At 36.6% G+C, this 17,598-nt stretch overlaps 1 protein-coding gene across 1 annotated transcript in view; it reads right to left on the bottom strand.

Moving 5' to 3' along the window:
• The window catches only part of LOC131979612 (testis-expressed protein 2-like), a 64,857-nt gene that overhangs the window by 25,400 nt on the left and 21,859 nt on the right, over positions 1-17,598 (bottom strand). Inside the window, 4 exon segments of the mRNA XM_059343667.1 lie at positions 1,299-1,462; positions 1,464-1,630; positions 2,636-2,836; positions 3,587-5,111. Of these exon segments, the coding sequence (XP_059199650.1) occupies positions 1,299-1,462; positions 1,464-1,630; positions 2,636-2,836; positions 3,587-5,086 (2,032 nt within the window). The 5' untranslated portion in view covers positions 5,087-5,111.

The following is a 17,598-nucleotide window of genomic DNA, read 5'->3' as shown; positions in this document are numbered from 1 at the left end:
CCATGGCACAAAGACACGAAATGACAATAAAAAACAAAATTACTTAAAAAAGACAAAAAATTACCAAAAAAAGACACAAAATGACAATAAAAAACAAAATTACTTAAAAAAGACAAAAAATTACACAAAAAAAAGACACAAAATTAATAAAAAACGACACAAAATGACAATAAAAAAATAAATTATTAAAAAAAGACACAAAATTATTTAAAAAATACACAAAATGACTTAAAAAAAGACACAAAATGACAATAAAAAACAAAATTATTTAAAAAAGACACAAAATTACTGAAAAACACAAAATTACTTAAAAAAGACAAAATTATTTAAAAAAGACACAAAGTGACACAAAAAAGACATAATTACAACAACAAAAAAAGACACAAAATAATTTTATCTCACTTTTTCTTCATCACTATCTAGATAATAATTTCCCTTTCAAATAAACTCAATAATAATAATCATATAATAATGTATATTATTCTTGTCTACACTAATAAACACAATGAATAAATACGTATCGAATATCACAGTTAAAGCAGATTGTCTGCTTTGGTTTTTATGTGTAACTTTGTATATTTATCCAGAGCAGACTGTGGTAAGTGAACTTACTGCAGTCTGCTTTGGGTTTGAGTTGGAATTTTTTTGAGTTACTGCAATTTTTATATAATTGTTACTCTGAAATAAAGCAAAATTGAAATCTAAAACTGTGACACAAGATAAAACAGACATCAAGGAGTTCATTTTTAGTTATAACTCAATTTAGACCAAACATGTATTTACTGCACTCTGGTTTTGCTGTAAAAGGTTCAGTAGCAGTAACTAGAATGTTGTTTTTTCAGCTTTTATATTTAGTTTTCAGTGAATAAACATTTTTAAATTGATTTTGTTACAAGTGTATTTAAAAGTGTTTAACAACTCTAATCAAAGATTTGTGTATTTTAGACTTAATATTAAAAAGTAATAGTATATTTTAGTCTTTAAATCATTTTATTTAACTTTTTTTTACTAAATCACTATCTAGATAATATTTTCCCTTTCAAACAAACTTAATAATAATAATCACAGTTAAAGCAGATTGTCTGCTTTGGTTTTGAGTTGAATTTTATAGTTACTGCAATTTTTACATAATTGTTTCTCTGAAATAAAGCAAAATTTTAATCTAAAACTTTGTCACAAGATAAAACAGACATCAAGGAGTTCATTTTTTAGTAAATTTAGACCAAAATGTATTTACTGCAGTTAGTATTTGTAGGACAGAGACATTTCTTGTGAACACAAGCACCAGTTCTTCTCACCACTCTTACTTCCTGCAGCCCCTGAAGCTCTCTTCAGGTCCGTCTTGGGTCTGGACGCTGCCAGGAAGCGCTGGAACCATTCCTCCTTCTCCCTGCCGGTCCGTCCAAACAGGTAGAGGGTCATCAGGTCCCTGCTGGAGGAGGACCCCCCCCCCTCGCTCCGGCCCCGCCCCCTCTCCTCGCTCCCTGGAGCCCTCGCTGGCGTCCCAGCGGTCCCAGCGGTCCCCCTCCGCCTTGGACATGAAGTCGTCCTGCCGGCCCAGCTCGATGCAGACCGGGTACTTCTTGTTCCAGATCCGCTTCCTGGCCAGACTCTGAGGAGCCAGATACACCTGGAGGAGGATTATAGGGGACAGACTGGGTCAAACTGGGCTTTAACACAATGTTACTAGTGGGGAGGCATAAGACACATAATGACCAAAAATAACACACAAAATTACTAAAAAAAAGACACAAAATGACCAAAAAAAGGACACAAAATGACCAAAATAAGACACAAAATGAACCAAAAATGCACAGAATTACCAAAAAAGACACAAAATGAAAGAGAAAAACTAAATTACTTTAAAAAAGAAACAAAATGACCAAAAAAGACACAAAGTTATTTTAAAAAAAGACACAAAATTATTTTAAAAAAGACACAAAATGACCCAAAAGACACAAAATGACCAAAAAAAAAGACACATAATGACTAAAAAAGACACAAAATGACTGAGAGAACACTAAACTACTTAAAAAAAGGACACAAAATGACAAAAAGATACAAAATGACCCAAAAATACACAGAATTAACAAAAAAGACACAAAATGAAAGAAAAAAACTAAATTACTTTTAAAAAAAAGACACAAAATGACAAAAAAAGACACAAAATGAAAGAAAAAAACTAAATTACTTTAAAAAAAAAAAGAAACAAAATGACCCAAAAAAAGACACAAAATGACTGATAAAAGACACAAAATGAAAGAAAAAAACAAAATTACTTAAAAAAAGACACAAAATGACACAAAAAAGACACAAAATTATTTTTTTAAAAGACACAAAATGAAAGAAAAAAAACTAAATTACTTGAAAAAGAAACAAAATGACAAAAAAAGACACAAAATGACAAAAAAAAGACACAAAATGACAAAAAAAAGACACAAAATGACTGAAAGATACAAAGTGACCCAAAATACACAGAATTACCAAAGAAGACACAAAATGAAAGAAAAATAAATAAATTACTTAAAATAGACATAAAATTACCAAAAATAGACCCAAAATGACTGAAAGAAGACTAAACTAGTTGTAACAGTTGCCCTTTAACTCCAGCTACAGGAATAATTTAGAAACATACTCTGCTGTTGGTGAGGTCGTAGATCTTCTGGCTGATGTAGTTGACGTCAGCTTTGGGCTCGTTGTGCGTGGCGCGGCGGGCGATGTTGTGGTTGGGTTTGGAGAGGCGGATGATGGAGCCCTCCAACCGGACAAACACCGAGTGGGTCAGCGTGGCGTGGTACGTCTCAGGGTCGTAGTTGGAGATCTCGTTCATCCAGCCCTAAAGGAGACAGCAGCAGTTAGAAAAAACAGTGATTACTGTTCAAGGAGCTCCAAGACAGACTAGAAGAATAAATAAGGATGTTTCCCCCCAACATGGACTGTTGACACTAGAGTAAACAGACTCTTCTTTCCCACTGCCATCACCAAAACTAAATTATTTAAAACAGACACAAAATGACCAAAAAATACACAAAATGACCCAAAAAAAGACACAAAATGACGGAAAAACACAAAATTACTTAAAAAATACAGAAAATGACCAAAAAAATACAAAAATTTATGAAAGAAAGAGACACAAAATGACAATAAAAAACAAAATTACTTAAAAAAAGACACAAAATCACAATAATAAACAAAATTACTTAAAAAATACACAAAATGACCAAAAAAAGACAAAAATTTACTAAATAAAAAGACACAAAACGACAATAAAAAACAAAATTACTTAAAAAAAAGACACAAAATCACAATAATAAACAAAATTACTTGAAAAAGACAAAGAAATGACAAAAAAAAGACAAAAAATGACAATGAAAAAGAGCTGCAACTGTGACAGCTCAGAGCTGTGGAAAGAAAATGTCAACAATGAGACGTTTCTGCTGTTTCTAAATGACTAAAACTTTAAATCAGAAGGGCCTAAAACTGATGAAAAATCCAAACTGATTGTAACCTTGGTCACCAGAGTATCAAGACCCTTTTGCAGCATGACAAAATGTTGAATTGAAGGAAGTCTGAACTATTCACTGACCTTATAGATGTCTGGTTCCTTAATGTCCAGCTTGGTCCGGTTCCACTTCTTCCCACTGAGTCTGGAACGTCTCAAAGAGCTTCCAGAAGGTTTTGGTCCCGTCAGCCACACAACAGCGATCGCTAACAGGAACCCCAGTCCGATCCCAAGCAGCATTCCTCCCACGTAACTGGGCAGAGGTAACACAAAATACCCATAGACCAGCACCGTCAGGACCACCAGAGTATAAAGTGGAACACTTGGAACCGGCTCAGAACTCTCTGATTCGTCTGATTCACTCTCTGGTTCACTACTTCCTCCACTTAGTGGCACTTTAGTTTGACTCCCAGTCCGAGTGTCATCAGTTTTATCTCCGTCTGTCTCGGTGCACGAGTCAAAGTCCTCGCTGGACAGGATGCAGAAGTCCTCGTCCTCTTGTTTCGCCAGAGCGGACATGGAGCATTTCTCCATCGCCATGGAGATAGAAGACTTGTTTGGGCTCTTGAAGTCGACCGACGGGAGAAGAAGAAGTGATTCAGAAGTTCTGCTGTTGAGGCTCTCAGCTTCCAGTTCCCCTCCTTCCTCCTCCTTGATGCAGTAGTTGTTGTTGCTCTCCAGGTGTCCGTTTATAGACGTGATGTTGGAGAGTTCGGAGGCGCTGGCTGAAAGGGCTTTGGGCCGGTAGATGCTGCTGCCCTTCTCGTCCATGATCTTACTGAGCAGCTGCAGCGGCTCGGAGATGGCCTCGGAGAGACGCCGCTTGGTGTCTTCGATCCTGGCCTCCACCTCGGACACTTTGAAGAAGCTCCGGTTGTCCGGGGAGGTCAACGGGGACGAAGGGGCCGTTTTAGAGTCAGACGACGGCAGGCGGGATTGTGTGAATTGCTTAAAAAGTTGCAGGTTGAGGCGCGATTCTGGAAGACGGTAAGGCGTAGAAGAAGAAGAAGAAGAGGATGAGGAGTCCTGGGATGTGTCTGAAGATAAAGATTTGACTAGAGTCTTCATCAGGTGCCGGTGCCGGACTGTCGGACCTGAATTTGAAGGGTTCCCATCTCGAGACTCGATATCTGAGGAGAGGGACTTGACCAAGCTGAGGAAGGGTTTGTCGATGGAGGGGAAGCTTAGAGATTTAGTCGGGGACGAGTTAGAGGTTTTCTGCTCAGAGTCACATGATGGTAGAGTTTGAGTCTGAGATCTGTTAGTGTGAAGTCTGGAGACCGGAGAGAGTCTAGAAGGTTCAACAACCTCGGCTACAGGATCCAACGCCACGGCTTCAAACATCTCCTCGCTGGCTTCTACGGCGGTCACGATGTTTGAGTCGTTCTGATTGGCCGAGGCAGCGGAGGAGACGGTCGTCATGTACAGCTCTTCTTCCTCCTCCTCTTCCTCCTTCCCGAGAGCGGAGAAGTGGATGGTGACGGTCTCCTTGGACAGCGATCTCTGGACATGGAGCCTGGGGGACGCGGCGGCAGGCGGTTTGTTGGTGGCGCTCTCTGCATGGCGAGGAGGCCGGCTGGTCATCGCACAACTCCCACTGAGACGCAGTCTGAAGAGAAGAAGAAGAAACAGATGGTTAATTAATTAGGGCTGGGGTGGTTAATCACTTTAACTCACACACGTCAATTAGTCAATTGTAAATGGTAAATGGACCTGCACTTATATAGCGCTTTTCTAGTCTCTTTGCGACCACTCAAAGCTCTTTACACTACAGACTGACTCATTCACTCATTCACCCGTTCACCCACACATTCATACTGGTGGCAGAGGCTACCCTAAACGGTGCCTCCTGCCACCATTGGGAATTCATTCTCACACCGATGAACGCAGCATTAGGAGCAGTTTGTGGTTCAGTATCTTGCTCAAGCCGCCGAATTGTCAAAAAAAAAGCGGCAACTATTCTTAATAATTGAGCAATCATTTCAGTTATTTTTAAAATGCCGAAAAATTATCTTCTTCTTGTGTGGATTTGGTGCCGTTCTTCATCACATATGTACGGTGTCCCTGAGAGCTACTGCAGCTTAAGAAAACACATGCTAACTGAGAAAACATCTTCATCAGTTTGACAACACAAGCAAGCAAGAAAAAGTGCTGCAAATCAATCAGAACACAACAGAAGTGTTTCCAGAGGACACTTAAGAGTGATGCACACGTCTGGATATGCTAACGTTAGCCGGTCACCGAAAGCGCTAGCAGCTGATCATAGCGTGCTAGCCAGCAGTTAGCCAGCGTTCAATATTGTGCTAGCGTTAGCGGGCTAGCAAGACCAAGACCAACTGGGTGCCATTGAGAGAGACCAACTAAAACGTGAATCATTCATTTATTTGATTTGTTTAACTGCAATGTGATCGATACGGGCTAGCGGGCTAACGCTAGCGGGCAAAGGCTATATATCACATTATAACATGAAAATATCATTATCATGAAATAACATGATATTTTTGTGTTATAACGTGAAATCAAAATAAAATCAATCAAAATAACTATTTATCCCCCAATTTTTTTATATTATTTTTTTAATTGTGATTATCTTGAAATAATGTGATAATATCAAGTGTCCTCTGGAAACACTTCTGTTGTGTTGTGTTCTTTGTTTTCTAAATGCTGCTGTGAGCCTTCAGGGCCACCGTACATATGATATTAAATGGAATATCTTTGAGTTTTGGACTGTTTGTTGGACAAAACATTACATTTGTTCCCCTTTTTGTTATTTTGTCATGTTGCAGAGAGCTGTCTGTTCTCTCCTCAGGCACTGATGGAGAAGCCTGTAAGTCAAATAATAATAATGAGAAGATATTGCATCATATTCTCCAAAGACAACCTTTGGTGCCGTCCAATGCTGAGTCACTAACCGTCCAACAGGGCCAATGATGGTGCATTATTATTTATAAGATGCTATTTCTAAACTAATTTCTGCATATTTGCATGTGTGTGTGTGTGTGTGTGTGTGTGTGTGTGTGTGCTGAAAAATGCAGTGTTGTAACACTAAACCAGCTCGGTTGCATCAGGCTTCAGTTCAACAGCAATCAGGCATCTAAAATCACCACAAACACACACACACACACAGACACACACACACACACACACACACACACACACACAGACACACACACACACACACACACAGACACACACACACACACACACAAAAACACACACACAAAAAGACACACACAGACACAAAAAGACACACACAGACACACACACACACACAGAAAAACACACACACACACACACACACAGACACAAAAAGACACACACACACAGACACAAAAAGACACACACAGACACACACACAAAAAGACACACACACACACACACAAAAAGACACACACACACACACAAAAAGACACACACAGACACACACACACAAACACACACTAACACACACTAACACACACACACACCCAGTCCCACTCACCACCTGCTGACACTTTTGTAAAAACCTCCTCAAACACTCAGTGAATCAGAAACAAAGAGCTTCTGATTATTACATTTTGAACATTAAACAGACTCGTCTTGTGATTTTAAATCCTATTTTTAATCCTTTACTAACAAACAGTTGCCACAAAGCTTCCACAGTCTTGACAGATGTTTATAACTTAGTTTTACTGTTTTGCATCTAGTCAAACTGCATTACAACACACAGCAGCCAACGTCCACATGATAATAAACTGATATTGGAATTATGTAACATGACACAATGATGCATGTTGTTTGGAGCCACAACAAGATATCTGGAGTGCCAGAATCATTCTGGAGTTAGATTTGTACCAAAATGTTCAAACAACACTTTTTCAAATCCAAACAAAAAGATATTAATCAAAATATTACATACAAGATTTGAACAAAAAAATAAATAAAGTCAGAGACAAAATTCAAAACTTGCAATCAAATTATTTGTGTAATTGCAAAAGATCCAACAAACTTATGTTAATGATACCATCTGTAAAATTAGCACGCTTTGTAGCATTTTGGGTAACACTTTACAATAACCAACTAAGTAATGTTTATAGATGGTTTATAAACTAATTATTAACCATTTACAAAGTGCTATACATATTTAATCGTTAAATGTTTTCAACCAATTTCTTAAAGGTATATGAACAATTTTAAAATCATTAACATACTTAATATGGTCTTAAAATGTTAAAATGAGTGCAACTAAAACTATTAATGAACTATTAATTATAATTTAATTGTTTGTTAATGTTAAAGTAACTATAAACTTGCATTAATATACCATTAATTTGTCATAAAAAAATGATTTAGTTAGTTAAACATTAATAAATTATGTATTTACCATTCTAAATGGCCTATATACGGTTTATAAATGATGATTAAAAATTAATAAACTACCTGTTTACCATTTATAAATGATGGTTATTGTAAAGTGTTACCGCATTTTGTGAATGGGCAGCCCACCTCCCGGAGGTGTTACTCCAAAAAGGAAACTAAAGGGGCGGAGCTTAGCTCGCTATGCTAACCGTTTATGAGGTGAAAGCTAACCTTACATATCCACTAGTAGAGCCTAGTCTTACTTTTGCATTAGCACAACAAAACAGCAAAAGGTCAAGACAATAAACACGCCAATACTTTTATTAGTTGGATCTCCAAATTACCACCAGAAATTCTCCACAGTCCGAAACAAGCAGAGAGCAGTTTGTTTTAACTTCCAGTTGCAGCTCAGCTGTCAGTCAAAACACATCAGCCAATAGGAATGCACCAAGAAAAACCCTCCCACAAGCGAAATTTGTGCCAGAACCGAAAGAAAAACGGCTGCAAACACAAAGACAGAATCGCAAAAGACAAACCAGCAGCAAACAAACAAACAAAAAGTTATTCAAAGATTTAAAGACGGATTTCTTTTGCAATTACACAAATAATTTGATTGCAAGTTTTGAATTTTGTCTTTGACTTTATCTTTTTTGTTTAAATGTTTAAAAAAAATATTTTGTATTTATGTCTTAAGATGACATTCCCAGATTTATATTAATTATTATCTTATTTAAAAAAGAATAGATTGTTTTTAATGTAAATTCATGAAATTAATTTAAAATTGCAGGCCCCTAAAATTGAAACACATTCAAGCCATATGGTGGCAGACTTTCTGATATCAGCCAATATCGTGTTGTTGCACAAATAATTGATATAATATTGCATCATGATTAAACAACCAAATCATTTGGAAACATGATAAAATAAGTTTAAGAGACAAACAGATTTCAGTGGAAAGTTCAGCTACTGTTTGGTAAAGTTCCTTTACTTGATATTTCCCTAAATTGATCCTATAAATAAAAAGAAAAGCCGTGGGCTGAATAAACAGGAAGTAGCTGTTGTAGTCTGCTATTGTCAATGCAAAAGTAACAACTTGTGAGATCATTCTTCCAGATCTGCACATTTATACAATCACATCTAAATGAATTCAGTCTGCCAAGAGCTGCCCAGTGTGATGGAGAACAATGAGCTCACTTATCATGGAGAGAAATTTATTCTTGAGCTGAGACATTTCCTTATTCCCATTCAACTCTCGGTATGTGGCATTTTGCAAAGTAATTACAGAATCCAACTCAAAACCAAAGCAGACCACAGTAAGTTCACTCACCAATGAGCTGCACAATTAATCGAATTTTAATTGTGATCACGATTTTGACCGCCATGATTAAATTAACCTGATGGTCGGTGATATTTCCATTTTAAAATGCGTCTCTCCTGCAGATCTAATCAACACTTTCTACACCAGTAGTCCACCAACCACCAGGGGGCGGGGCTGTGTTTCTCCCCTGTAAACAGCCTGGTTGCTGATTGGATAGAACGCTAAGCAGGATGTGACGTAGTACTGGACGTCACAACAACACGCAAAATTTGTAAAAGCCGGCGAAGTGTTGGCAACTTAGCAACTTTGTTGCTATATTTAGCGACTTTTCAGACCCCCTTAGAGACTATTTTTCAAAAAAGCAACTGGAGACAAATCCAGCGACTTTTTCTGGTGTTATTGGAGACTTTTGGAGACTCGTTCTTCTTAACGAGCCGTGGGTGCCGGTGGCTCTTTTTTAACGAGCCACGGGGGCCGGAGGCTCTTCTTAACGAGCCGCGGGGGCCAGAGGCTCTTCTTAAAGAGCCGCGGGGGCCGGAGGCTCTTCTTAACGAGCCACGGGGCCAGAGGCTCTTCTTAACGAGCAGCGGGGGTCAGAGGCTCTTCTTAACGAGCCGCGGGGGCCGGAGGCTCTTCTTAACGAGCCGCGGGGGCCGGAGGCTCTTCTTAACGAGCCACGGGGGCCGGAGGCTCTTCTTAGCGAGCATCCATACACTGAAAAAAAATGTTTTGGCCCTGTAATTATTATTTCAATCATCTATATAAATTCTACAAAGAAATAGGAATTCAGTTTTACTTTAAAATATCAGTTTTTCATGTGGTGCATCATATCAATCATTCTTTCCAAGTAATATTCACTAAACCAGTTCATTGGCTTCATTAGTTGATATTTCCAAGTAAAATGTAATTGAGGGACATCAGTGAATCTGTAATTTACTTGTGTATTTTCATTTAAAAAATAAGTGGTTCTACTAAATAAATGTTACTTAGAAACAGCCTGAGTAAAGATTATAAACACTTTCTGTGTGGAAAAACTTGCCGAGCTTTTTTTAAATAAATGTCACTCCAATTTCTTTCAGTGTAGATGACATCATGTGGTAGTGAAAGTAGAATAATAATGTCTTGTTGACATTGTCTGGTCTGAGATCATGCTGCTCACTCATAGACAGACTCCACTTGGTCACTCATTGTCACATTGGTCACATTGAGCCTGTTGCCCAGTCAGGCAATCTGCCAGCAACCTCTGTCTACAGCCAGCCAGCCTCCAGTCAGCAGCAACACAATGACTCCATTCTAATGGAGCACCAGTCAGACATGGATTTCATTTAACAGAACAGACTCAAAGGACCTGACTGGATCTGCTAATGGCACATTAGGATTAGTGATGAACTGGGAGTATGCACACTGTAAAAAATAATTAACAGTAAAATACCGGAAACTGTGGTTGCCAGAACTTCACTGTAGAAAATACAGTGAGTGGGTTTTCTACTGTAAATTTAAATGTAAATATTATCAAAAACTGTCATTTTGACTGAATAGACCCGTTATTTTTAGGGTAATTTTGTCCTACACTGTAAAAAATGTTTGTAGAAATTTACAGTTTACAGTTTTGCTGTAACGATATAAAATCTTCATGTAAAATTGAAGGATATTTTTTTTATTTTACGCCATATTTCTAATGTAATTTGTCATGGTTGCACTGTAATTTCTACAAATATTTTTTACAGTGTAGAAAACCCATTCTGGTAACCACAGCTGCCGGTATTTTACCGTAAATTTAACAGATTTTTTTTTACAGAAGTTCTGGTTGCCAGAACTTCACTGTAAAAATTACAGTGAGTGGGTTTTCTACTGTAAATTTAAATGTAAATATGATCAAAAACTGTCATTTTGACTGAATAGACCCGTTATTTTTAGGGTAATTTTGCCCTACACTGTAAAAAATGTTTGTAGAAATTTACAGTTTACAGTTTTGCTGTAACGATATAAAATCTTCATGTAAAATTAAAGGAGAATTTTTTTATTTTACGCCATATTTCTAATGCAATTTGTCATCGTTGCATTGTAATTTCTACAAATATTTTTTACAGTGTAGAAAACCCATTCTGGTAACCACAGCTGCCGGTATTTTACCGTAAATTTAACAGATTTTTTTTACAGTGTAGTGAAAATATGGTATTTCTCCTGTAGGTTTACATGAAAAAAGTTTACAGTTTAAAAGTTTTGTACTATTCTTTGATTTACGGTAATTTAAAGCATCTACTACAGTGATATTCAATTTTTTATTTTACGTCTACACTGTAAAAAAATAATCTGTTTAATTTACGGTAAAATACTGGCAGCTGTGGTTACCAGAACTTCACTGTAAAAAATACAGTGAGTGGGTTTTCTACTGTAAATTTAAATGTAAATATGTAATTTTGACTGAATTTTCACATTATTTTTAGGGTAATTGTGTCCTAGTGAAAATATGGTATTTCTCCTTTAATTGTGCATGAAAGAAACTGTGTTTTCTACAGTTTGAAAGTTTTGTGCTATTCTTTGATTTACGGTAATTAAAAGCATCTACTACAGTGATATTCAAATTTTTATTTTACGTCTACACTGTAAAAAAAAAATCTGAGTGAGTGGGTTTTCTACTGTAAATTTAAATGTAAATATTATCAAAAACTGTAATTTTGACTGAATATTCCCTTTATTTTTAGGGTAATTGTGTCCTAGTGAAAATATGGTATTTCTCCTTTAATTGTACATGAAAGAAACTGTGTCTTATACAGTTTAAAAGTTTTGTACTGTTCTTTGATTTACGGTAATTGTAAATGGAACAATCCATCCATGTGTAAATGTCCTCAGTGTGAATGAAGTCCTTCTAGGAACTCAGAGGAACTAAATCTTGCTGTTGGTTCTCATTAGAACCCGCCTCATTAACCCTCATGTTCTGCTCTCATTAGAGACGAGTTCACAGCTCACTTCTTCTCTATCGAGCAGCAGAAACTGGTAACAACAAGACTCAGAACTATGACACACACCATTTACCCATGCACATCAAGTAGCTCCAGAGTTAATTTCTTAAGTGTTCAACATGCTTATTTCTAGATTTAATAATCTTAATTTAATAAATCTTGTCAAGGTAAATTATCTGTCCATGCAGCAAGATCATTTCCCTCAGACTAACTGTTTGATCTGGTTTTTAGACCAAACACATTTTATGCAGTGTAGGTCTCAATTTTGCATCCTGCAGAGTGAAAGTTTTTATGTTACGTCAATTAAAACTGAGCAGACTGAAAGTGGGCAGTGGAGACGACAGAATGAGGCCCTGAGATGAACTATCAGGCCTTCTTGGCTTCACAACTGTCATGCTGCAACTAATGAGTCCCATTAAAAGCAGACTGGTTTAATGTGCCGACCCCCGATCCTGTTAGTATCGTTTTCCAAGAACGTGACCTCTGACCTCTGCTGTCTACCACGGCACTGTCGACTAGAATAGTTGCCAAAGTTGAGAAATTACATTATTTATTATTAATTATAAACACTAAGCACAGTATTAGGAAAAATAGAGAAAAATAGATAGTTGGTAGAGCTGGGCGATATATCAAAATATTTTTAAATGTGATATGGAATTAGACCGTATCTCATATATCGACAGAATTCAGATGTTTGTTGATCAAATGTTCACATTTTTTTTTATTTAAATGTGCACTTTATGGAGCTTTGATTTTTTTAAAAAGGTCCTTTACCGTGTTGTGTGTGGAAGGTGCCTTTAATTACTTTTTTTGGTAATTTGTGTCTTTTTTAAATAATTAGGCGTCTTTTTTGTAAGTAAATAATTTTTTTAGTAATTGTGTGTCTTTTTAAGTAATTTTGTGTTTTTTCAGTCATTTTTTGGTGATAGTGTCTTTTTTAAAATAATTTTGTGTCTTTTTTAAATAATTTTGTGTCTTTTTTGGTCATTTTGTGTCTTTTTATAGTAATTTAGCCTTTTTTTTGGTCGTTTTGATGCTGCCTCCAGCGGCCCCCAGGTAATTTGAGTTTGAGACCCCTGGTCTAAATATATCAGGATATGACTTTTGGTCCATATCGCCCAGCCCTATTTATTCCTCTAGTAACTGTATTATAGTTCAACAATGCTGGGAGATTATTATTTTTATTTTTTTGCGGCGGTAGACATCCTTTACAGTCGACAATAATCAATAAAGGCACTGGACATGTATTTTATTAGTGATTTAAGTTTTTTCCTATAAAGATGAACTCTTGTTCCTGTATCTGTGTCCACCAGTGACCACTGGGTTCAATACCAGTTCACCACCATCCTCTGAGGTTTCACCATGTCATGAGAGGAAATGCAGGAAGTCCCTAACTGGAGCAGAAATATCTAAATGTAGTCCGAAGAGGAAAAGTGGGTCAACTGAAAGAGGAAGTAGGAATTTACAACGTGGTTAAAGAAGACTTTTACCCTCGTTGAGTCACGTTACAACACTGGCAGCGTGACACATAAAGACATAACCGTTCTATAAACGGATCATGATTTTATGGGAAGAAGAAACCACAGAAACACTTTACTGGTGAGTGTGAGGAAGGAAATAATCCGTCAGACCAGGTCAAGTCTCACTCAGACAGCAAAGGGTTGAGTGGTGAGATAATAACTTGGATTTATCTTCTGCATTTGTTCTGTGACTGGATATATCGACTCCTGGTCCAGTATTAACCCTTTGATGCTCAACAAGGGTCTAAAACAGGGGTCTCGAACTCAAAATACCTGGAGGCCGCTGGAGGCAGGATCAACATGACCAAAAAAAGACACAAAATGACTTTAAAAAGACACAAAATGACCAAAAAAAAGACACAAAATGACACAAAATTACCTAAAAAAAGACACAAAATGACAGAAAAAAAACTAAATTACTTAAAAGAGAAACAAAATGACCAAAAACAGACAACAAATTACCAAAAAAGACACAAAATTACTAAAAAAGACACAAAATGACCAAAAAAAGACACAAAATAAAAAAAAAAGACACAAAATGACCAAAAAGACACATAATGACCAAAAAAGACACAAAATTACCTAAAAAAAGACACAAAATGACAGAAAAAAACTAAATTACGTAAAAGAGAAACAAAATGACCAAAAAATACACAGAATTACCAAAAAAAGACACAAAATTATTTAAAAAAAGACACAGAATGACAGGAAAAAACTAAATTACTTAAAAAAGAAACAAAATTACTAAAAAAAGACACAGAATTGCCAAAGAAGACACAAAATTATTTTTAAAAAAAGACACAAAATTATTAAAAAAGACACAAAATTATTAAAAAAGACACAAAATTACCAAAAAAAGTAATTAAAGGGACCTTCCACACACACCACGGTAAAGTGCCATTCATATAAAACTCACATTAAACTTTCATATCAAGGTGGGGGCCACAAAATATCGTCACGAGGGCCACAATTGGCCCGCGGGCCGCCAGTTTGAGCCCCCTGGTTTAGATCCTGACAAACAGACATTGTGTGTAATAATGTCTATTGTTCTATAGACTGAAGGCTGGTGATGGTGTAATAATGTTTATTGTTATTGACTCTGTGTTTTCCCTGATGATGTTTCTGTTCCCACAGTCCCTCAGCAGCAGTTTCCCTCAGACTCTGTTTGTTATGATTCATGTTCATTCCTATGTGAGTTGTTGACAGATAGTAACTTCCTGTTTGCCCCGAGGCTCCTGGTAGTTCATCAGTTAGAGTGGATATAGTTAAAGTGGATATAGTGAGACAGAATGAAGGGCTGGAGGGAAAGTAACCAGCTGTTTGTGTTTGAGGAAAACATCATATGAGGAAGTTAGTGACGAAGCTTCTTTCCTTCTGGAGGAGCCTTTCTCTTCTCCAGGGGCCTCATAGAGCTGACAGAGGGCATTTATTGAAAAAGATTGGCCTATTTTTTATCATAAGCTATTATTATTTAAGAAATGTTGTTGAAATGGAGATCTGATTTTTTTTTAAATCCTGTTGTTATACAGTATTTATGTTCACTTAAATAAACGGTTTCAATAAAACTACTTGTGACATGTCATATTTGACTTTGGCTGAACATTTGCTCTCACTTTGTGATAAAAATATATATACATCAATATTCAGTCAAAATATATCGGGATATGACTTTAGGTCCATATCGCCCAGCTCTACCTCCCTGCATGAATTCCCCCTAAATGCATGTGGGCCTAAACCATCAGTCGAACAGCTGACAGTGTTTCTGGTGTGTGCAGCTCAGCAACCACAGTGCCTTTCTGCTAATAAAGCTCCATGTTTCAGCCGCAAACTACAAGAGAAAAAACCTTACAAACATGCTCACATATTCCCCAACAGAGACTGAATCAGATCCCAGATGATTCCACCTGCTGCAGGTTGTCTAGCAGGAGAGTAACAGTCCCTCCTCAGGTCCTGCTGGCTGTTAGCACCACTAATCTACCAACACTCTCACTTTAGCTAATGACTTGCAAAGTGTCTCACAGCCCAGTGCTCCCATTATACTGCTGCTGTCAACATGCAGCTCTAGGAGCCAACAGCTCCCAGTCCCACAGGACAGATACTCTCAACCTGGGGGTCCCAGCCCCAGTCTGGGTCCCCAGATGATTTCTGGGAGTCTCCAAATCATTCTGGAAGTCAGCTCTGTCTCCACTGTGTTAAAGTCTTCATGTGTTTTAGTCTTTTTGGTAATTTTGTTTCCATTTTTTGTCATTTTGTGTCTTTTTTTAATCATTTTGTGTCTTTTTTGGTCATTTTGTGTCTTTTTTTTGGTCATTTTGTGTCTTTTTTGGTCATTTTGTGTCTTTTTTTGATCATTTTGTCTTTTTTGGTCAATTTGTGTCTTTTTTGGTCATTTTGTGTCTTTTTTGGTAAATTTGTGTCTTTTTTGGTCAATTTGTGTCTTATTGGGTCATTTTGTTTACTTTTGGGGTCATTTAGTGTCTTTTTTTGATCATGTTGTGGTCAATTTGTGTCTTAATGGGTCATTTTGTTTACTTTTGGGGTCATTTAGTGTCTTTTTTTGATCATGTTGTGGTCAATTTGTGTCTTTTTTGGTCATTTTGTGTCTTTTTTTGATCATGTTGTGGTCAATTTGTGTCTTTTTTGGTCATTTTGTGTCTTTTTTTATCATTTTGTGTCTTTTTTTGATCATTTTGTCTTTTTTGGTCAATTTGTGTCTTTTTTGGTCATTTTGTGTCTTTTTTTGATCATTTTGTGTCTTATTTGGTCATTTTGTGTATTTTCTGGTCATTTTGTGTCTTTTTTTGATCATTTTGTGTCTTTTTTGGTCATTTTATGTCTTATTGGGTCATTTTGTTTACTTTTAGGGTCATTTAGTGTCTTTTTTTGATCATTTTGTGTCTTTTTTGATCATTTTGTGTCTTTTTTTTAAATCATTTTGTGTCTTTTTTTGGTCATTTTGTGTCTTTTTGTGGGCCTGTTCAGTGAGCGGGGGTCACAGACAACATGCATGTTAAATTGGGGGTCGAGACTCAAAAAGGTTGAGAATTATACGCCCCAGTGTTTTGGGGTTCTTATTAAAGTGGAAGTGTTGAGGACTATAGAACGTTTTCTTGAGGTTTCTGTCATTATTTGCTCACTTTAAGGTCCCTTGTGTGGTTTAACTGGATGTTAAACACAGAAGATCACCATCAGTTATGTAACATTAGTAATATTTGGATGAGTCAGTGAACAGCGTGTCTGTTAGCAGTGGATGTGGCTAACTGCATTAGTGAGACTGAGGTGTGTGTCCAGGCTTGTTGAGTGACAGAGTGACTAAACTGGTAAATCTTTTCACATTCCAGGTTCTGAAACAGATAAACAATAGCAGCCCAACAGAACCGAAACTGTTCTCAGGAATGCTGACAGACTGGTCAGACTGGGAATGAAATGTTGAGCAGTGAGAACCAACGTCTGTCTGTCTGCTAGAGACTAGAGAACACGTTACTGTTGGAACAAGATAACATGGTGAACTGACAGAATATGATCATGTTAATGCTCCTGTAAAGTCAATGTAGTGCTGTTATACTGCTCAGCCTTAAAACAGGACGAAGCATTTACAGCAGGGGTCGAAAACTCTAATTACTGCTGGAGGAAGTATCAAAATGACCAAGAAAGACACAAAATTACTAAAAAAAAAGACACAAAATGACTGAAAAAAACTAAATTACTTAAAAAAGACACAAAATGACCAAAAAAACCAAATTACTTAAAAAAGACACAAAATGAAAAAAAAAAAACAAATTACTTAAAAAAGACACAAAATGACAAAAAAGACACAAAATTATTTTAAAAAAGGCACAAAATTACCAAAAAACCCCACAGCATTACCAAAGAAGATACAAAATTATTTTAAAAAAGACACAAAATTATTTTTAAAAGACACAAAATTATTTTAAAAAACCATATATATATATATAT

This window comes from Centropristis striata, chromosome 1 (assembly GCF_030273125.1).
Source record: "Centropristis striata isolate RG_2023a ecotype Rhode Island chromosome 1, C.striata_1.0, whole genome shotgun sequence".
Taxonomy (NCBI): domain Eukaryota; kingdom Metazoa; phylum Chordata; class Actinopteri; order Perciformes; family Serranidae; genus Centropristis; species Centropristis striata.
Note: the sequence above shows the minus strand (reverse complement) of the source record. Positions and strands in the feature narration are given on the sequence as shown.